At 36.4% G+C, this 22,138-nt stretch overlaps 1 protein-coding gene across 2 annotated transcripts in view; it reads left to right on the top strand.

Annotated features, from left to right (window-relative positions):
* The window catches only part of SEPT7 (septin 7), a 63,669-nt gene extending 43,132 nt beyond the window's left edge, over positions 1-20,537 (top strand). The window contains exons 6-14 of one of the 2 annotated variants that reach the window (XM_017734452.1): positions 2,885-3,002; positions 4,700-4,792; positions 6,011-6,107; positions 8,160-8,211; positions 9,115-9,240; positions 13,383-13,403; positions 16,141-16,276; positions 18,830-18,969; positions 19,519-20,537. In XM_017734452.1, the coding sequence (XP_017589941.1) occupies positions 2,885-3,002; positions 4,700-4,792; positions 6,011-6,107; positions 8,160-8,211; positions 9,115-9,240; positions 13,383-13,403; positions 16,141-16,276; positions 18,830-18,969; positions 19,519-19,558 (823 nt within the window). In that variant the 3' untranslated portion in view covers positions 19,559-20,537. The remainder of the gene's footprint in view (positions 1-2,884; positions 3,003-4,699; positions 4,793-6,010; positions 6,108-8,159; positions 8,212-9,114; positions 9,241-13,382; positions 13,404-16,140; positions 16,277-18,829; positions 18,970-19,518) is intronic. The other variant, XM_008633863.2, reaches the window with a different exon arrangement.
* The last annotated feature ends 1,601 nt before the right edge of the window (positions 20,538-22,138 follow it).

Below are 22,138 nucleotides of genomic sequence, written 5' to 3'. Positions count from 1 at the left end.
ATCTAAGTTCCAGATAGGATTTTCTTAATGGCCTGCAGATCATGCCTCATTTCAAAGAGGAGTTTACTTTGGCTTGTCGAACGTTAGCAAGCCAAACACCAGAAAATAAGATTGCACATTAATTGCATAACAAGAAAAACAGAATTCTAGCAATGAAAAATACAAAGACATTGACAAGTGCCAGGTCTGTGATATCTATGTCTTTAGATCACATTAGAAGGAGAAACTGGTTCACATGTCAAGCAACAAGATTTTTCATTTCCACTCTTCCTCACTCCCTTTAATGCTAAATTATAGATGGGAAGTTTCATGCATCCTTGTAAGCATGCTTTAGTTCACTTGGTGTGTAGTATTTTGTCCAGTGGCAATTCCAGTGTAGACATTGCAGATTTTTTTTCAGTTATTATGTTATCTTCCACCTCTGCTTGGTGTTTAACTTGATCAGACTTCTATCTAGTGGTAGACAGGGAGAACTGCATTTCCAGGGTTTGTTAGGTACAGATTGACTATCTGAAACTGGTTGCTTAGCATTTTATCATGGTATCATGATGAAATTTGTCAGAGACTCTTGAGTTATACCTTCAAAACCAGAAGTAGACGAAGATAAGTGTAAGTCTATTCTATTGTGTAGGTCAGAAGTAGTAAAACTTGTTGAAGGGAGTGATGAAGGAATTTAAAGAGTATTCCTCAGGCAGTAAAAAATGCCAGCTATTACACTTAGCTTCTGTAGCTAGCATTGGAATGGTTCTAATAATTTTGAACTGTACAGATACTTCCAAATATGGAAAGAAATGTCAGAGGGTGGAGTTTCTTATGTAGACTTGCCTTTATTAAGTATTTTTTTGTTGTTTAACAGCCATGTTTGTAATGCCAGTTTTGCTGAACATTCATGTCAGTTTTAAATGCAAATACTGAATTCTTGACATGTTGTTTTACTGGTATGCAAAATCCAAAATGTAATTTAAATAAAGGGAGGATGATTCCTTGTGTTAGCCAATTGATTCTGAGCTAATTTTCAGATTCTTCAAAAAACATGTTTCGTCTCTACACACCCCCTTATGTGTTAGAACTTCCTATATCAGTGGGAGGTACAAATTGTTCCTAAGGAAAGAGAAAGGTAGTGTTTCTGATAGTGACCAAATGTTAGTCTAAATCTGTGAGGCTAAAAGCTGTAGAAGTATATTCCTTGTTACAGGTATTTCATGTTATTTTTAGGGGAGAAAAAGTGTAAAATTATGCTAGGTTTGCATACTGTTTTTCAATTACTGGAATAAATGCTTAGAATTGTCATCTAAGTAAGGAAGTTAATGAAGAAAATTGGTGCTGCTTTTAGCAATTCATTTCCTCTTTTAAGATGCTGCCCTCTCTGAAAGGACAGAGCTCACTTCCTACCTGGTTTTTGTGGTGATGCAGTCTTTGCTCCTGTTTCCTGTGCAGACAGCAGCACATCTAACCCACCAAGTAGTGTCCTCTTCACTCTTAATGCATGATTATATTTACATTGAATTAAAAGCATTTATAGGTGAACTTACTTCTACTTGTCCTTTTACATTTGCAGAAGCCTTCTTTAGAAATATAGAAATTAAAAATCAACAGTTTAAGTCCTTCCATTTAATGCAGCCCACTGTTTTTAGCTAGTATTCCCATAAACACCTGAACTGATTGAATTGGTTTCTGTGGGAGCAGGGGGAGAGGGTGGAGGGGCAGGAGGAGCCTTCCAGGTAAGTGAATGGGGCATTGATGGAATTCACCATCTTTCTGCAATTCTGGGATCTTTACGTAAAGCTTTCCTGCTTCAGTCTCCACTGTAAACTCCCAGGTCCTTACGTGTTCACTGTTGTTTTGATCAACTCTGCTTTGGCAGCTGCCCAAACCCAGTGTTGCTGCCCTAGATAGCTTTATGAAGCAAGTAGAGGGAAAGCATATTAAGGTGATTGGATAACCAAAAAAGTGCTAATAATATAGATGTGCTTTAATGTTAGATATTTAATGGAAACATGTTGAGAACTGGTGAAATTCAGTGACAGGTAGAAAATGTTAAAATTAAGTTACTAAATGTTAAAATATCTTCTTCATTCTTTTATGTATGGTTTTCAGAAATCTCGTTACCAAATGAATCTGGTTTTAATGTTCCTAATACTAATTTCTTTTATATGAAGAATAATCTTGTTAAATCTTTTAAGTGAATCCTTTAAGCCTGACTAAGCTTGCTATAATTCTGAAGTAGTAATGTATTGAAACTTCTCTAGTTTTACCTCAGAAAACAGGAAATACTGACCACTTTGATCCATATAGATGGTGAATATACTACCACCGAGCCATCCAATACCTGTATGGTGGTTTGGTTTTTGTCACTGTCATCCACTTTCATAACTGTTTTTTGTTTTATATAGCAGTTTAGAGATGAGATATTTCTAATTCATTTGTACATAGGTCACAGAGGTTACTGTCTTCAGTGATCTTAAGGTCTTAAAAAAAAAGCTTCCTAGCCCACTCTCAAGAAGAAGCATACTAAGACATGGCTTTCAGAACCTGCAGCTGTGTCTGAACAGAGCATAATTCAGAACTGTGATCTCTTATCAGTCAGGCTTTAAGTGGGATTATCTTCCAGCTAATAACACAAACTTTACTACCTTCATAAGAGAGTTCTTATCACTTGCTTAAATGAGTGTAATTTCAGCTAGGAGAAGTCTCATGACTGCTAGTAATATTAATATTATACAATCTAGGGGATTTCCTGTAATAATTGCAGGTAGCCTTTTCATTTTCAGTCATCTGTCACTCATAAATCAGTGTCTTAAGAGTAGTTGTCAGGACAAATCTCATCATTTGTACAATCTTGTTTAATTAATATAAATTGCAAAGCTCTAATGCTGTATTTCAGACTTAAGCCTTTGGATATAGAGTTTATGAAGCGCCTGCATGAAAAAGTGAATATCATTCCACTTATTGCCAAAGCAGACACACTTACACCTGAGGAATGCCAACAATTTAAAAAACAGGTGAGTTGAAAAATTAATATTGACAACACAGGATAATTTAGTAAGTTGATATCTATGGAAATGGTGAGATTTAACTTGCATGCAAAGTTTAAACCCTGAAGCAATAACTCGAGACAGCAAAGCTAAGTAATTTATATCTCTAGATTTAATTATAATTCTTGGTGAAATAATCTTGTTTCTGTCCTCAGGGGAAGAGGTTTCAAGTATAGTGTGTTTCTTGGCAAGTGAGATAATTCACTGCTGAGATAAAAATCAGTAAGGGAGGAAAAAAGCTTTCAAGATTTAGGTGCCTAACAGAAGTGTGTTAAAAAAAAAAGAAGGTATTCAGCAGTATCACAGTACTACTGATTGCACTGTGGTGTTCACTTCCACATTGATGCAGTGCATTTATTAAAGATACGTCAGGTACTAGATGAGAATCAGTAAACCTGTTCACTCTTGGGTGTGGTGATGCATTTTAAAGATGGTGAGATAATTATAACATTGATACAACTGATACAATGTCTTTGTACTTGTAGAATATATTTGCTGTGAGTGTCTACAAGTGGTTTATGTTTTATTTTCAGCTACTTAATCAGAGTAGAATAGTTAAGCTTTGTAGTATTGTATGAAGAGGACAAGGAGGACCCAGAACAAGACAAGACATAAAGTTTGTTTTACTGAACTCTGTCAAGTCCTAGTTTAGAAGAACACAGAGTTCTGAAAAGAAGGTGGCATTTAGAGATGTTGTGTGTAAAACTCTTGATTTAATTATGTTAGATTAAAAATTAGATTACAAAATGGAAGTAAAAAATAGTAGAACGCTGAATATTTCTAAACATATAAGCAGCTTTATCAATGAGTGGATGTTAAATAGGGGAGACTTTCCCAAACCAAACTTTGAAAATAAGTCCTTGCATGATTTAGAAACTTAAGTTCTCTTAAGACTGCAAGCCCATGAGCCAGAAATATTCCCCAGGGCTCTGCAGTGCAGCTGTCAGCTAAATGGTCTAATATTTTTCCATTCTAAAATTCTGCAAAACTAATCAGCTTGTTTTCAAAAATACCCTTCAGACAAATAGAGCATCAAAACAGTAGTCACTTTTTTGATGATGCTCTCAGTTATTCTTAAATTTCCATTAGTGCTTGCAAGTATTTTTCAACACTACTAACTGCTAGTTAGTCTATCAGTCACAAGCTCTATTAAAATAGGCAGGTGATCCTGCTTCAAGCACCTGATGGTCAGGTGTGCTAGAAACAGAAAAGAATAGGAGTGACAGCAGTAGCCATTGTGGGACCTCAAAGGGATAAAGTGTGCCTGCGATTATCCATTCAAATATTTGGGTTTTTTAAGGGTCTCAATTGTGAGACTAGTCTGACAATTTGTGTTGTATTAGGTTTTGCACCTAATTGTATGCAGGTAGAATTCCCATTAGGGTAAACCTCTTACTTGTCCTGTTGTAGAAAACCAGTATTAATTTTTGCTGTCTTGTACTGGTGGATAATATTCTGGTAGCTGGGAGACTCTAGCTCTGATTATGTCTTCTCCTGGCTAAGTCAAGATGGTCATACTGTGAACCCCTTGGGTGTTAAACATGTGTAAGTTCTATGTTGTAATTTAAGTCACCTAAATCTAAAGGATTTTACATATCTGACAGAAGGAGGAGAAGCAGACTGCAGCAAAAAAATCCTCAAACAAATAATAATTTTGTTTCTAGATAATGAAAGAAATCCAAGAGCACAAAATTAAAATATATGAATTTCCAGAAACAGATGATGAAGAAGAAAATAAGATTGTTAAAAAGATAAAGGTAAACCAATTTTCTTTTGAAGAAGTGCTTATGGAGGGGCAAGGGGGGGTTGAGTTTGAAAAGGATTCTCTTGTTAATGAAGAGCCCACCAAAATGTTTAGAAGATAGAAATCAGATGTAAAGCTGTCCTAAGGGGGTCATTGTTCCTTATCAGAAGCAATGAATGACATTATCAAGTCATCTGTCTAAGTCCTTCAATGGCTAAAATTCAGAATGAGAGCACTAGATGACATGTTCATTAATGAGCTCTTAAAGATGACTTTTTAAAATTCATCCTAATTTGACTTCTATCCGCCTACCACATTTTTTTTCAGTTCTGAGCTTTGAAGGAGGCAAGGGTTGTCGTTCAGACGGAGGTGTGCAGTGGCATGAAGTGTGTGCATTACAGCTAATAGCACTCTGGCTGATTGATACACTGAAACCTTAATGGAGATGAATGGCTAAAGAAAATCAAAAGGACTGTCAGGATGTTGAAAGGCTTTTCTTAGTTTACTCATGTTTTCAGTTTGTTCTTTCATGTTGGAGTCCATGTTGTATATGTTTCTTGAGCCTTGCTTCTGTTTGTTCAGTAGCTATAACAGCTTGTAAGATCTTTTAAATTTTTTTGTTACTGGGGAAATCTCGTAGGATAGATAAACACAAATAGCACAAAAATGGAAGATGTTCTGGGACTAAGCCTAGAGAAGAGCAGAATAAAAGCAAAGGCAGAAGTGCAGAGTACTTAGCTTTGTACCGTGTCCCTTTCTGCCCCTTGAAGCTGCTCTTGGCTCCTTTGTTGCTTGTTAGACTGGAGGCATTCTTGGTTTAGCTGAGAACAAGAACTTGATTTAGTTATTTGCCAAACCTTTGTAAACTGGGTACAAGATCTAGTCAAAGTAGCAGCCCTAGTAGCCAGTGGGAATATGAATTGGTAAATAATGGTGCAGTTGAGTAAATAGGAAATGGTTTGCCTCTTGCTTAGCTTACTAACAGTGATGTCTGTTTCTTAACTAGATTTACAGAATCCAGCAGCATAAGGAATTCAGAAGGGGAGTGTGTGTATATATAAGTCATTCAACTGGGCAGAGGTCAATAAACATCACTATTCTTGCACTTCTGGGGTAGCTGCATTGCAGAGTTACAGCACTGACCTGGCTTATGTCAAGTTGATACATGGGCATGCTTTCAGTATCTTTTGGCAGTAGATTTTGATTTTTAAAGTCGTACTTTATCTTGTAGGACCGTTTACCTCTTGCTGTGGTAGGTAGTAATACGATCATTGAAGTCAATGGCAAGAGAGTTAGAGGAAGGCAGTACCCATGGGGTGTTGCAGAAGGTAAGGCTTTCTTGTGATTTTTTTTAATCCATTTAAAACTTACTAGACATGAGCCTGTATTTTAAATGTTTGAAATGCTTAATTTGAATGGTCTTTGATCTGGAAATGAATTTAATTTATCATTTTGTTATTCTGACACTATTGGAACAAGGTAAAGGTTTTGGCAACGCGTAACTTTGCAAGCAGATTTCTGTTGAAGCCTCAGTGAGGAATTGTAAAACCTGTAGTAATTTACTGCAGGTGATGATGTGGCTTAAATTACAGTTGTTTTCTAGCTTTCTTACCTTAATTATCTTCATCTAAAACTTGTGTATGAAATTATTCTTTCTACAGTATTCACATTATAAATATTAATTTGATCAGTTCTATTGTCGTAAATTCAAATTCAGTTTTCCCTAAAACATCTGAGTCTTAAGTGCTGGGGTGTAGCAACAGAAAGGTACCTGGTAATGAATAGAATACTTTTTTCTTTCTTTTTCTGTTTTTTTTTTTTTAAATTTGTTTAAAACTTACTTTCTACTGTTATAGAGACTTGAAGATTATTGCATGTTCTGGCAACCATTTCTTGTGCTTTAATGCCATTCATATATTTCAAATGCCACATGGCATGACTTGCACCATGCTCTGTAGTAAAACAATCACTCTTAGACTGTTTTTCCATGATCATTGAGTTTTTTCCTTTGGTGTGCATGTATTGAATAAAGAGAATATTTTTTTCCTCGCTATTTCTGCCTTCCAAGGGCAATGGACTATAAATTGGATGCAATATAAAACAGAAAAAAACCCCAGCCAACAAGTAGTGTATGGACCAGTACTTTAAAAAGGAATGCTGTAACACTTTGAAGTACATGTCTGGCAGGAAATGAGGTTTGGCAGAAAGTAAAAACCAGCTGCATCACAGAGGATCAAGCTTTATTTCAGGCTCTTGTGTTGGCATTTGGAGATGTGCAAAATAGTGCTGCTTTTCTTTATTTCAAAACAAATTTCTGAAAGGTTTCATGTTCGCGACTGTATGACTTTTGGAAGGGAAGAGCTAGCCTAACTGAAAGGAACCTCTTGGAGTGGCTTGCAGTCTGTCAGCTAAGGACCAAGATGCTGCTTTTTTGAGAGTATGACTTCATGTACCATCTGAGCGGAATTTACCACTCTCTGTAAAACCATGGATTAAAATAATGCAATAATGAACACACAAAGTGGCAATGTTCTGCATTTTTCTGTAGGACTCACTGAATTTACTTGGGCGATTTTAATTCCTTCATCCTGTTTTTTTCTCGCCTCCCCATGAAAATGTCTGTCTTAACTTCAGAGGCACATTGGAACCTGCCCTGTGCCTTTATTTTGTGTGCGCTAAGAGCTTTGTGTGTTGCCTTCTCTGTCTGCACATCAGGGAGTTCTGGAATGTGCATTTTTATCCAGTGTCATTTCATGATCTCTCAGGGAAATGCCACTCACAGCATCAGCCTCTTCTACATTAGTGGGATGATAGGCTCAGTGGAATAGGTGGCATCTAATGACAGCTGCCAGTTCTCTCTTGATCTGTAGGTAGGTGCATCAAATTCACAATACACACAACCTTCCTTTGCTTCATTAATAAAGAGCTAAAGCTATATTAAAATTAAAATAAAGACTTCTGCAACTTATTGCACAGGGAGAAACAGGTTGAGTCTGTCTTTTAAAGGTTTTTGGGTATAGCTGGATCTAGACTGAGGTCTTCAGTTAGTGTCTGATCCTTGCACAGCTGTACTAGTAGGCATCCAAGTGATCAAACAGTTAAACTGGCAAAACTGTGTTTCTGTTGTGGTAGCTTATTCTGCTGCACTGACTCAGAGTACAGTTTGCCAGTATGGCTTAGCGGAGCATAGGAATTCTGCTAGTTAGACACATTAATATAGTTATATTATTATTGCTTTCCTTCTGCTAACACATGTTTGAGTAAGGAAAGGCTGTAGAAGTAATGTGTTGGTGGGATGAATGTAGATGGATGACATCTTACCTCTGTGTAAGGCACAGATTTTGGTTGACATCTCAACAAAAGCTTATGTCTTCTTGCAGTTGAAAATGGTGAACACTGTGACTTCACAATTCTGAGGAACATGTTGATAAGGTAAGTAACTGACAGGTAACATTAAGTTCTCTGGTATGCCTGAGAGATTGGGAAATCATATATTGGAGAAAAAAGAATTTGAGATAGTGAGTTCATATGAATTCCCATTTTTTTAATTGCAAACAGTTATCTTACATTTTGTGGTATCTTGTTTAACCACATATTTAGCAAGCAGTGGTGTTGATAGTGAATTTTTTGTGATTACTTCTTCTGGAATATTGTGATAGTCCATAGGAACCTGAGTTACGTGTTAGTGCTGATTTGTACTTAGTTGTAGGCATTTTCTAAAAGATTTAGCACTGAAAATTTACCTAAAGCAAGACTACCTGTGCTTTGTTGTGTTAGGTCCTGAGTCCTGTGCTCCCAGCAGTCCACTAGACATCTGCTGTAACAACTGTTGGTTTGATACTGAGCTTTGCTTTTCTCCAGGCTGACAATGGAAAATTGTGAAAAGAAACTAATGCTTTTAGCTTAGTCTTGAGCTTAACATTTTTAGCTTTTGTAGAATTAAAAGATAGCAACTAGGAAGTTTTGGCTTGTTGTTTCTTGCCTGACATGCTTTTTCTCACCTACTGCAATAGTAATACACAGTTTTCTTATCTGCCTATCAAATACCTGCAAGTTTATCCACAGAACTCAAACTTTCCAAAGACTGGCCCTGTAAGTTAGTGTTTGGAATATTGCAAGCTTTAGATAGTTCAGTGCAAAATAATGTGGAATTTCTGTGCCTTTGCTGTCTTGACAGCTGTGATTCAAATAGTAGAGTAACAACATCATGGGGAATGGGATGTTAATGGAGAGATATAATTCAATTCAAGTCAATCTGCAAAATGAACATGGACTGATTTTTCGGATAGTGTTTTGTATTTGTGCACTAAGCTGATAAATTACACTTATTGACAGAACTCATATGCAGGACTTGAAGGATGTCACTAACAATGTACATTATGAGAACTACAGAAGCAGAAAACTGGCAGCTGTTACATACAACGGTGTTGACAACAACAAAAATAAGGGGCAGCTAACAAAGTAAGTTCCTGTTAAGTCTGTATTGCACTTTAATCTTGTTACTCTCCTCTTCTTGTTGGATTGGTTTTGTGAATGTGTGGTGGTATTTTCAGTTTTGGGTTTTTTGGGGAGAGGTGGTGGTGGGTTTGTATGTCTATAGCCTTCAGTCAGTTGTCTCTTTGCTGTGTCTGAAACTATATGCCTCTTGTTTACTTGTAATTTGGGGTTTTTTCCTCCTTCACTGAGGTTTACACTAGTTTCACTGAACATGTTAATTAATAGGTTCAGTTTTGAAGAGAACCCTTGTTTACACTAGTTTCACTGAACATGTTAATTAATTCACATTTACGTGGAGTTTTATTTCTCTGGTACTGCTAAGTTTTTGTGCATTAGTGTTTCTATTTTGGTTTACATGTTACTTTTGGAATTATTGGTTCTTCTGCGTGAATGATCAGTACTCAGTGTCAAGGATATTTTTGAGAAGAATGGATTCATATTTGTTTATAAACTCTGAAAATGCAGACCTGCTACTGTCATCTTTGAAATGCTGCTCTGGCTACTCATGTGGCTGCTTACCATGGCAGGGAAATTATTGTGACATCACTATCTTTTGTGAGAAGTGAGTTGCAACGCAGTGTTTGGGGCACTTTTTTAGCTGCTGTTTTCAAACCCTGATATGTAATTTTTATTAACCTCTCACAAGAAGTTATTTGCCAACCTGATGAAGTTATTGAAAGGTTTAAAAGTTGGCTCAACTGTATTCTGAATTGCATAGTGCTATTTGAGAATAGCTACGCTTTTAAATGTTTTGCTCTGCATGTAGTAACTGTAGCAATAGCAATTAGTGATTAAATAATTAATAATTAGTGATGCTCTTATTTGTTGTACTATATTTAAGTACAAATTTCTCTGTGGAAATATAGGGTACTGTTCTTTTCAGCTTGGTATGCAAAGTTACAACTCTTCTTCCTGAAAAAGATCCCTGAAATTAGTTGGAAATACCTGCTATTTTCATCCATATGACAGCTACAGAGCCATTTTTCACTAAAGAAATGTCTATTGTACACTCTGTTAATGCTTTGAAAGTGGCTGTGAGGGAATGATTTAAGTGGACATGACTTAGTTTCATCTAGTGTGAGCTTACGTGAGACTTCACTGCTCAGCACTGACAAAAAATGTAATAGTTTATGTCAGTTATAGCAACTCTTCAGAAGTGTACTTGAATTTAAGTAGAGTTTCTAATGAGGTCAAGTCTTAAAAATACTGGTTTTCAAATATGTGTGTCCATAACACTGTGGTTACTTCTTCTCACTGTTATGTTTCTTGCCATCATGTTATCCCTGACTCATATCTCAAGGCTTCTGAGTACACATAGCAAGTATGTCAGGTGAAAATGTAGTAATAGAAGTGCAGAAGAGAAGATTCTGCATTTCCTCCAGGACTTCTAACTTGCTATTACTATGCTTTTTACTGTACTATTATTAACTTTTTTCCCCCTTGTTATTTGGGATTATCAAAGGAAGTTGTTTACATTTTTCTGTGTGTTGTTAAATACTGGGGTTTCTTATATACCTTTCAAAATCTTAGTTTGTTTTCCTTAGACTTTGAAAAATCTGAATTTCAGTGATAACACTTTCACCGTTTTTTGTTTTGTGTTAGTCTGCACCTACAAACTCAGTCTGTTACCTCATCCAAGTAAGGACTGGTTATTCTGCATTCTTAGAAAGAACAGTGACTTTTTTTTAAAATAATTTTTTTATTCCCATGTTGCAGACACAATAAGATGTTATTTTATACAAAAATGCATCTATGAGTAGGTTTTAAAACTCTTTGTGACCTTCGTTCACCCTTCCACCCCACTCACTTTCTGATAGCATTGCTGATCCTTTTTATTGGAGCCAGAACCTACACTAAGAGGATCTGGAATTATTTTGCTTTCTGAAGCATGCTTATTTTGCATCTCCTGTCACTTCAGATCACTGTGCTGTCCCACCTGAATATTTCCAGGTGAATGTGCCTTCTGGAACTATTTTCTTCATTAGAAATCTGTTACTTGGAACACTGCAGTACTGTAGCTCAGAGATGAATAAATACAATTGATGCTCTTTGCTGTCAGGGTTTTTTTTTTTTTGTTCAAGAGAATCAGTAAATTATTGCAGTTTGATTCAGCCATCTTAAAGATGGCAAAGTCTATTGCAAACTTACAAAGAGTATTTTGAACATTTTGTAAGAGTTTGTTCCCCAGAACACAGGGTGGCTTAATAAGTAAATACATGAAATTCTTGAATGCATGTGCTGGCTTTGAAGCTGCTGATGCTATTTTTCTGTTTTTACCTTAACTGTATGTTGAGTTGCAGCAATTCTTTTTAAGCTTTAACATGCTTTTTAGGCTTCAGTGTGTTTTTGCAGCTTTTGGTTTTTTAATCTAGTATAGTTGAAGCAGCATAAAAGGAATTTTCCTGATAACCATGTGCCTCCTGGAAATTGAGGGGGATGAACAGATATTAACAGTTTATCTGTGCCTCCCCTTAGGAATTTTATGCTTGCCTGCTTGCCTTTTGGAAGAAGTATCTGTGTCTCAAAATGGAGCAGTGTCGATTCTTTCATGGGAGACAGATCCTGTGTCTCTGTGTGAGGATGGAGACGTGCTCTGATGCTGCCTGCTGGTATTACAAGCATATGGTTAAACACAGATATACCCCCTGGCTCTGGAAACTCTAAGCTGCTGGTTTTTTGGAGACTGGGAGGGCAGACATACCAGGAGATATACATACATGCAGTGGTGCTTGTACTTTTCCAAAAGTATCTCCTGCTGGCAGCTGTTGGAGGCTGGATTGACCTTTTGTACCTTTAAACCAGCTGTATTTTTATGATCGTAGCAGATCTCAGTTTTTCATGCAGCTGTTAACATATTTCTTTAGACAAAAATGCAAATGTGAAAACAAACAGAAGTATGTGTTAAAAGTTTTAATAATACTGTGCAGATGAATTGAAATAGGTTTTTTCTATCCAGTTAATAATTTTATCTCTGATTTGCCTCCTTTGATTTGGTGAAACTTGACTGTTCTGTAGGTAACTTGTTAACCTAAGAGCGATCCAAAGCATGTATTTTCCATGGTTTTGGACCTTTTTTGTATTTTAGGTTTAGTCTGATTTTTCATATTTTCAATATCATCCTAACCATTAAAAAAATAAGATGTCAAGGGTAGTCTTCACATATGTAGATAACTTGTCTCTTTAAATTATGTGGTAATTGTAATTTTACATCTGTATTATGTGACGTGAGAAAATTGGCATTTGCTCTGAAATTTAGAAGTTGTAATTTGGGAAATATTTTTGGTTTGCTGTATGAAGCTGCTATCGTCAGTGAAAATCGTATTTTTTTTATTGAAATGACATCTTTTATATGTCATATTGTACATTGTAAAGATGGGCCTTATCCATCATCGATCCAGGGTAACAAAATACACAGTGCTCAGGTCCTTCTGACTGCTAAACCCGGACCACTTCCAGCTCCTTTTGCCTGTATTCTTGGTGAGTTCTCTGAAACAGCTCTAATGTCATGAAGCCCATCTGACAGGATGGTGAGATCAGAGCTTGTTTTCAGCCCGTTTTGCGCTGAGCCGAGGCACCCTGGGTGAAGCATCCCGGTGCCCGGAGGAGGTGGCACTGCAGCCGAGCCGCCGCTGAGACCTCTGCTGGCCGTGGGAGCCAAGTGCTCTTCCTGCAGCGCCAGAACATTCCCGGGCGTTCAATACACTGTCCTCTGCTAGCTGACAAATTCTAAACGAGGAGATAAGCCTCCAGGTGGCATTGGTTTCCGAGAACTTGTTTAGAGCAAGTGGTGGTTCATGTCACTAAAATATTTAAAATCTCTTTAAAAGCATAGATGTTGTAGGAAAACTATTCCTGAAAGCATCTGCACATCAAACCTGTGTTAGCATTGACTTGGTGTAGTGATTAACTAGCTGAATTTGAAATAAATATAACAAGCTTTAACTAACAGTTTTTCCTTTTAGTATGAAAAATTTGCTTTTAGGGGAAGCACATAATTAGCTTTAGGAATCTATTAATATTGAATTTACTTTTTTAATTATTGCTTTTTGGTTTTGTGGTTTTATTTAAGTATGCTAAGCTAAGCCTCTGTATTTTTTGTTTTTTAGATTTGACACAGTTGAAGGCATGTAAGTGGTCATTTAAATTTTTCCAAAAAACTTAAGACAAAAATTCTATAAACACAAAAAGGATTTCACTGTTTGATGTTTCAAATTTAAAACAGTTTCCTCGTATCCTGCTCTTGGCATTGTTTTTTCCCCTAGCAGTTGGTTTGTTTATTTTTTTTTCCCTAAAGCTGTGCTGCCATAAATTTTAGGAATTTATAAATGCTTACAGTGACAAATACCTCTGTAAAAACCCATCCTCTTTAGAAGCCTTTTAGCTAAGATTCAAGTCAAATTTGGTCAAATTTCAAAAATCAATAGAAGTGCATAAATTATGGAATTCCCCCAGTTCCTATCCATAGCTCAGTCATCTTTATATAGATACTTATAAAGAATTAGTGGAATTTTCATCCTTACCTGTAAATTTACAATTCTTCATTGAATTGGGAATTTAGTAACTTCAGTAATTTCTGACTATGATTTTATCTTATGACCTGCTTGCAGAGATTCCACTTTGCACATATCTAGAATAATTTTTAATTTTTGCAGAATAACTTAGAGGACTGTTACTAGAGCACATGTCCTCTGAAATCAGTTAAAGGTTTTACATCTTTATTTAGTGGTTTGTGGGGTTTTTTCCCCTTCAGTGAAAAAACTTGGGGGGTTTTTTGTGTTTTTTTGGTTTTTTTTGTTTAAGTCTCTTGTATAATTTTGTCCTCAAATACAGGGTGATGTGCTTTTACCCGTGTCACATACTTAAGACCTAACAAAGCCAGTTGTGTCCTATCTTGTAAAGCTCTCAGCTGTAAATGCTCTCTTGTCAGTTAATCAAATTTTCTGTCCAGACTTTTACTGCTTTCTCAAACACAGCTTGCATGACATCCCCATTGGATTACTAAGTTGTCAATCAAAGGACTGTTCTGCTCCCTTTTCAAGTTAAAACTGCAGCAATGATTTGTCAGTATTTACTCTACTTTGTAGACGAATTTTTGAAGAGCAGTTGCATTTGAGAACTTTACATTTCTAAAAGAAAATAGTCTTGTTTTGACAGCTGCTTAGCTTCCACAAGTACTGCTACTCACCTCTCACCTCTTCCTTCACTTTCTTAGTATTTTTGTGCATTATCATACCTCACCTGTGCTTAACCATTAATTTTTTCCTTGAAAAAGGTTGCTAGCAGTTGGCCTTTTGAAGGGCTGAAATAAAAATTAAACTGAAGATCAGTTTCAGTTCTGTATATTATACAGCATTTTACTCACAAATCCAAATGTTGCAACTATTAATTCAGATTCATATTAATTTTTTTTTAATGGAAATGCCATTTTCTTCCTCCTTGTCCCCCTCCAATTATTAGCTTTAAAAATACTGATATTTAAGAAAAAAAAATCATACAGCCCTGAGTTCATATGACATTGCTTGCTTTCACTGCATGGTTAGATGGTGAAAATGGGTGAGCAGGAAGGACAAAATGAGCCAGTAATGGTCAAAGTAGACCTTAACTAGGTTTGATATGTAACCTCCATTCCCTTCAGAATGCGTGGCAAATTCTGAATTAAAAGCAATACTGCTAATTATGCTTCAGTTATCACTGAAAGTTAGCCAATATTTTTCTCGTTTCAGAATGCTTTTTCTGCATGATTTGAATCAGAACAGGGTTTCTTTGGGGTTTTTGTCTTTTGTTTGGTTTTTTTGAAAATGAAAATAAAAATCTTATTTTAGTAGGACTGAGGCTTGCCACCTCTGTTTTACAATTTGCTGGTCTGAGTGACTTTTGCATACATTACATTAGATATCCTCTGCTTGTTGATTGTAACGATTCCAAATATAATCAGGTCTTAATTTTTGCCAACACAATCGTTAAAACTTTGCCATTTTAAGCCAAAACTGAAACAAGAGGCCAGTGATTTGTTTTGATTGCTCTTTGTGGAACAGCAGAGTTTTAACAAAACTCTGTGTAGCAATCATCACTAGATCACAATCATCCTGCTTTATTAGATACTTACAGTGAAACTTGCCATTTAAAACCCATATCACCATAACATGGATAGCAGGCTTATACAGCTTTAAAAATCCAGTAGAATCCAGGAAAAGATACAATAGGAAAAATTAAAAATAATGTACATTATTTTTATACATTATGTTTATTAATAGATTTCTAAAGGAAAATCTTCCAACTAACACTTTGAAGTACCGATGTTCAGTTGCCCAGACCTTTTTTTTGATGCTGATCTCTCGTCAAAACTATGACCAGAGCATTCAACACAGTTGTAATGTTAAATGACTCTTGGGCTCACTTGGAACAATGAAGATTTAGAGAGAAAACAGGACTTTAGTCTGCAGCGCTCTTAATTTTCTTGTTACGTCCATTAATTTTTGTATATATTTGAATTATGGGGAAGGCAAAGATGCCTGAAGATCACTTGGAAGATGCTAATTTTCTTATTCTTGTTATAACATTGATTTCCTCTCTTCCCATGACCAGGTGGTTCTACAGATAGAAAGTCAAGAGTTTCTGTTAACCCAAATGTAATGTAAATCAATTGTGGGGGAGGAAAAGACATTGTATGAAATGTCTTTTTGAGTAAAGCTTATCTAAACAGTTAATGTAACAATGCAAATTGAATTTAAGCTAGCAGTGCCTACGGCGATGTATTTATCTTACTGCTTCAGCATTTTTATCTTGCTTTTTCCAGATGCCCTAATGTAACAGACAGGGAAAAAAGTTCTTACTAGCTAACTACTTCTTCTGGATTTATGGCAGGAGCCCGTTGGCACAGATGGAGGAGGAAAGGAGGGAGCATGTAGCCAAAATGAAAAAAATGGAAATGGAAATGGAACAGGTGTTCGAGATGAAAGTTAAAGAAAAAGTTCAGAAACTGAAGGACTCTGAAGCTGAGGTAATCAAAATGTTTTAAACACCAATATAACTTGAGGCCGAACAAGTGTAGAGATGGAACTTTTTGCCAAGACTTTGCAACAGAATTGATTCCATACTTGGCTTTTATGTGTAAAGACAACACCATTCTCCTTTCTCAGCATGTTGTATTTGCTGAAATAAGTCTGAACTTAAAATGTAATTTTAATGTTCACATGCGTTCTATTTTTATTTTCAGTTATAGCCTGTTAAAATACTCCTTAACTTCCTTACCCTCTTTTTCTCCCTTTTCTTTGGAATATTTTGTGCTTACTCTTCCATGTGATTTTAAAAGTTCTTGAGACTTTTATGGCTTACATAAGCTAATGCAGTAATGATAATTTGCTGTGTGTATTGAAAAAGTATTTCAGGAATTGGACACAATGCCTATAGGAAATCAACTAAATGAGAATTACTAGATGAAGGAAGAGTCAGGGATATGTTTTTGTCAGTGTTCTGGTATCATTTGAACAAACTTTATGGATACTTAGCTCTGATTTCTGTCATCTCCAGATGAAGCCCTCACAGTGAAACTGGTTTCATACAGGCTTCAAGGGGTTCTGAAAGTGATTTTTTTAAAGGGACTATTATAATTAGAAGTTTAAGCAAAACTAATTTTCTTAGTTTTGGGAAAACAGTTTATCACAAGAATCCTAATAGAGAAGTTCAGAACTGTCAAAGTTCCTAAAGAAAGTTTGGCTCCATATTTGAGGAAAAAGGGGGAAACTTGGAAGGGTAGTTGGAATGCTTGGCAGCTTAGGCACTGCAGGGAGCCAAGGCATACTGGATCAGAGGAGAAAAACAATCAATCTAGGTTTGTTTCTTTTTTTTCTTTTTTTTTTTTTTTGAGCACTGAATAGATTTGGGGGAATATAAATAGTAAGTTACACCAGTCAGCAATTTGAGGATTTTAAAGCTAGATGTTTTATCAGGATCATGGTTTTGTACTCACTGGATTTATCCTTCCTCAGTTTCTGTCTTGAATCTTTTTGAACCCTTTTATACTTCTGGCCTGAACATTCTCCTTATGATGTGAAAAACAAACAAAAATATTTCTGGCTTTCATGTACTATCTCATGACTTTTTGACTGAGTGTATCCTGTGCTACCAGCTCTTTATGTTCATGCGATTGATTCTTCTTTTTTCTTCACCATTCATGGCTTTGTAAGCTCCTGTTGTATTTATCTAAATGTAGAAAAGTAGGAATAGACAGTGCCATGTAAAAATGCGTAAAAGGAAATGCGTTTTCAAGGGTTTGTGTAAAAGAAAGAGGAAGTTTTATATCACTTTCTCTGAAGTGTGGACATCAGGTCAAGGGAGGTGATTCTGCCCGTCTTTTCCACTGTGGTAAAACCCACCTGGAGTGCTGCATCCAGCTCTGGGGTCCCCAGCACAGAAAGGACATCGGTGTCTTGGTGGCCTCCTCTGGACTTGCTCCAACACAATTACAGGAATGGAGCACCTCTTGTATGAGTGAAGGCTGAGAGAATTGGAATTGCTTTGCTTGGAAAAGAGGAGGCTTTGTGGTGACCCAGTTGTGGCCTTCCAGTACTGAAGGGACCCTACAAGAAAGATGGAAAGAGACTATTTACAAGGGTATGGAGTGACAGGACAAGGGGAATGGCTCTAAACTGAAAGAAAGTAAGTTTGGATCAGGTATTAGGAGAAAGTATTATGAAAGTGGTGAGGCACTGGAACAGGTTGTCCAGAGAAGTTGTGGATGCCCCATCCCTGGACATGTTCAAGGCCAGGTTGGATGGTACTTTGAGCAACTGGGTGTATTAAAATATGTCCCTGCCCTTGGCGGGAGGGTTGGAATTAGATGATCCTTAAGGTCCCTTCCAACCCAAACCATTCTATGATTTAACTCAGTTCAGAAAAACATTACACCACATAAAAGGAAAAACTTTTCCTGAGAAGTATTTCCATCCTCACATACAACACATTTGATTGTCAGTCTGTCCCATCAACTTGCAGGAGAGACTTCTTATTCTGTTTTGGAGTGTAGCCTATTCACTTCTTCAATAATACTGATTCATTTAATTAGTGAATAAATTAATCCACTTAATTTTTTTTTTCCAGATAGATCTACAATATAGTTAATGCTATAGGATGAAATCAATGTTTTGGGGTTTTTACCCTGCACAGAAAGTCGAAGATGCTGCTCTTTTATGCATTACTGGTACTCAAATGCTCTGCAATTTGCTGCTTAATGTTTGCATCAAATACCTAAGTATTTTAAAATTTCCTTTTATTTGCCAAACATAGCTGCTTACAAATCCTATTTGTAACTTGGGCAGCATTTGGGGCATTCTCTATTAACTGTAAAATGAAGTTATGGGATTAATAACCTTTTGGTTTCTGTTATTGGCAGTACCTATCACCTTAGAGTTTTCAGTCTGAGCTACTTTCTCTAAAGAAAAATATAATACATAATTTTGCTGCATTAGTAAGTTTAGCTACTGATATTGTTATTACAGTTCCAAAAGTTGCTGTGTTTTCTGCACTTACTGACTCTGTTCATAATCTTCTACAGCTGCAGCGACGCCATGAGCAAATGAAAAAGAATTTGGAAGCACAACACAAAGAGTTGGAGGAAAAGCGTCGTCAGTTTGAGGACGAGAAAGCGAACTGGGAGGCTCAACAACGTATTTTGGAACAACAGAATTCTTCCAGGTAAATTGGAGTCTTGTCCTGCAGTTCATGGTAAAAGTTCTGTAGCTTTCTGCTAAAAGGCAATTTCTGAGATAATAATGGTCCGTCCATGGTTGTTGACCACTGTGGAGGTGTCACTTAAAAGCCAAGAAAAATCTTGAACTGCTTTTAGTTACAAATGACCATATTTCAGCAATAGTGGGAAGATTATTTGCTTCTAAAGCAGATTTTAGCCGCAAAAACTTGGTACCCACACATAAATACATCTATGTAAAAAATAAGTGTTTATCTTGCTAGATTGCATCAGACTTCTGGGGGATGAAGAATTAAAGCTTTGAGAATTAAAATGTTTAATTCCCCTAGTCCTTGGGAGGGGAAATCTGGTGATAACTGCGTTGTTTGATTCACACAGTACAAGTACTGTGTACATAGCAAGTTTCATCCATTGTGTTGCAACCAGTAAGGCCTCATTAAAATGCCTATTTTAAAAGGTGTATATTAGTAATTAAAAGAAAAAATCAGAACATGTATGCATTATTTAACAAACTTTTTTTTTTCATGTCATTTTAGAACCTTGGAAAAGAATAAGAAGAAAGGGAAGATATTTTAAGTGCATCATTTTGACCACCAGTTATGTATTAGTTGCCAATATGCCAGCCTGGACATCAGTGTTTGTTGGATCCGTTTGACCAATTTTGCACCAGTCGTATCCATAATAATGGATTTAACAGCATGACAAATTTTTGTTAATTTTGATGGAGAATGAGATGCCTTGAGTTGTCTAGGGTGTTGTGTACTTGGAAAAATAACAGCTCTAAGTACCTTCTTTCATTTTTTTTTAAACAGGTGTCATTTTAATGCAAAAGAAAACATTTTACTGTTGTACAATCATGTTCTGGTGGTTTGACGGTTTACAGGATATCTAAAAATGCAGGACTCTAGACGGTTTTTAGTGAGGATAAATTGCCATAATATGATGCAAACAATGCTTCTCTATTATTATAATACAAGAATTCCATTCAGTGCAGCATATACAGTAATGTAATTTAGTCTAACACAGTTGACCCTATTTTTGACACTTCCATTGTTTAAAAGGACACATGGAAAACAAAAGTTGTAAGCTTACAGTGCACCTAAGCTTTTTATAACAACCCTTTTATGTTTTGGATTCTTTAAATATATGCTATTCTCATTTAGTAACTTCTTTAGCCAGAAGGATTTCATTACTGCTTCATTTTTTGTAATAACATTTAATTTAGATATTTTTCCATATATTGGCCCTCCTAAATAGAATATAGCTTCTTTCATATGGTAGGAACCAGTGAGTAAAACTTTCCTTTAACTCCCTTTTTACATTTTATGGTAAGTAGCAGGAAAACGCATTTATAGGTCATTTCTAGGCAAAATTGTGGAGTTAACTACCAACCTGTTTCTACCTGTGTGCAGTCTTTCTTTATTTTACTAGAAATGGGAATATGGCCTCAAGAAAAACATCACCATTTTGCATTTAGCTGTATTCATATACTGCATTTCTGTATTTTTGTTTGTATTGTAAAAAGTTACATAATAAACAATGTTGTGATGTAACACGCTGCTGTGTCAGGAATTTTAATGGAGTTGAACAGCTGAGGACTTCTCTGGGAAATGTGTGAACTTTTTCTCTGATTGACCTGCATCTTTGATTCATCTGAGGAATCAGTTTAAGGTGTAGAAGACCCCATTTCCATGGCCATGCTCTGAATTGGCTAAACAAGGATCTTTCTGTCGTGCCCAGGAGAGGGCACCAAGTGCCTGCACACCCTATGCTGTGTCCCACCAGCTCCCCTTCTGGCAGTTCTGCTTTTCCCGCTGTCCCTACTGCCTTCTGCAAACTTTTGTGAGTATCTGGTGCATGGGTGGGAAACAACATATTTGTAAGTTGTTAAAAACTGATGGGGACTTCTTATGTCTGTGTTTGCCTATGGAATAATGAAGAATATCTCTTCTTTTTTGCAGATGTTCCCTGTATTATCCCTGCTATCACTGTGTTTCTGCTCATTTTTTCTTTTACAGGAGTTATGATTACAGAAATATGATTTACTCAGCTAGCTTCTCAAAGAAATTGCATTCTCAGTAGTCTGCATAAAGGCCTCCTTGTAACTAATTTCAAATATTCTGCCTGTTTTTCAGAGAAGACACTGAGTATCAGTAAGTGGACATCACTTTCCCTTGCAAGTAAAGAGAATTGCACAGTCTGGTCTGTGATACATCACGGAGGATGTACACTGCCTGCATCTGCCCCTCAAGTTTCAGTTTAATTCAATAAATTGAATAAAGTAATAACCAGGCAACATTTACCATCTAAGACAGAAGCTGCAGATTCTGAAGTGCTTTTTGGACTCATCAAAACTGAGGATGCGATCTGTGTGGGTGTATGCTGGTGCTTTAGCATCCCCATTTGCTCTGAAATAGAGATTTCATATATCAGGAAACCTGGTTTCACTATGCTTGTTTTCATTCTTCCCACTGTTACTCTCTAGCCTCTCACACACAGAAGATGATCAGAAACTTGTAAAAGCTTATTGGATCTTTTGTATTAATCATAGAATCATGGAATGGTTTGGGTTGGAAGGGTTCTTAAGGTCTAGTTCCAGCCACCTCATCATGACTAGACCAGGTTGCTCAAAGCCTCATCCAACCTGGCCTTGAACACTGCCAGGGATGGGGCATCCACATCTTCTCTGGGCAACGTAATCTATTATACTGCATTTGTATTTGAATGAAAATGCAGAGCATCTGTTTGGAGTTCTCTTGTGAAATAGAGCATTGCCCTTTTGGGGAAGTCTTCTGTTATGTCTTAATTTGTTTTTTAAATGCTTTGGCTTTTTATGGTAAGTTTGGGCTGCTCCAGGACTTCTTTATTAAAAAAGTAAAATTGAGAATGATGTGTGAACCTGTGCAATACAGTAGCTGTGTAGCCAGTACAAAACCTATAAGCTAAAGAGGTACTGTGAGAGAGCCCAGGTTTGTAACTTTTTTCTTCCACTGAATAAAACATAATTTAAATATGTTATTTCTGCAAAGCCAAAACTCATTTAACTTGCTAATATTTGGGTACTTAAATTTCCCTGAATTAGTTGTCACAATTCAGAGAACATGCAGCAGAGGTTTTGTGGTGTGTGTGCTGCTTGGCCAGGAACCTGTTGCATCC

Source organism: Corvus brachyrhynchos, unplaced genomic scaffold (genome assembly GCF_000691975.1).
Source record: "Corvus brachyrhynchos isolate BGI_N302 unplaced genomic scaffold, ASM69197v1 scaffold94, whole genome shotgun sequence".
NCBI classification, from domain to species: Eukaryota; Metazoa; Chordata; class Aves; order Passeriformes; family Corvidae; genus Corvus; species Corvus brachyrhynchos.
The sequence above is the reverse complement of the archived record's forward strand: the minus strand, read 5'-3'. Positions and strand labels throughout refer to the sequence as shown.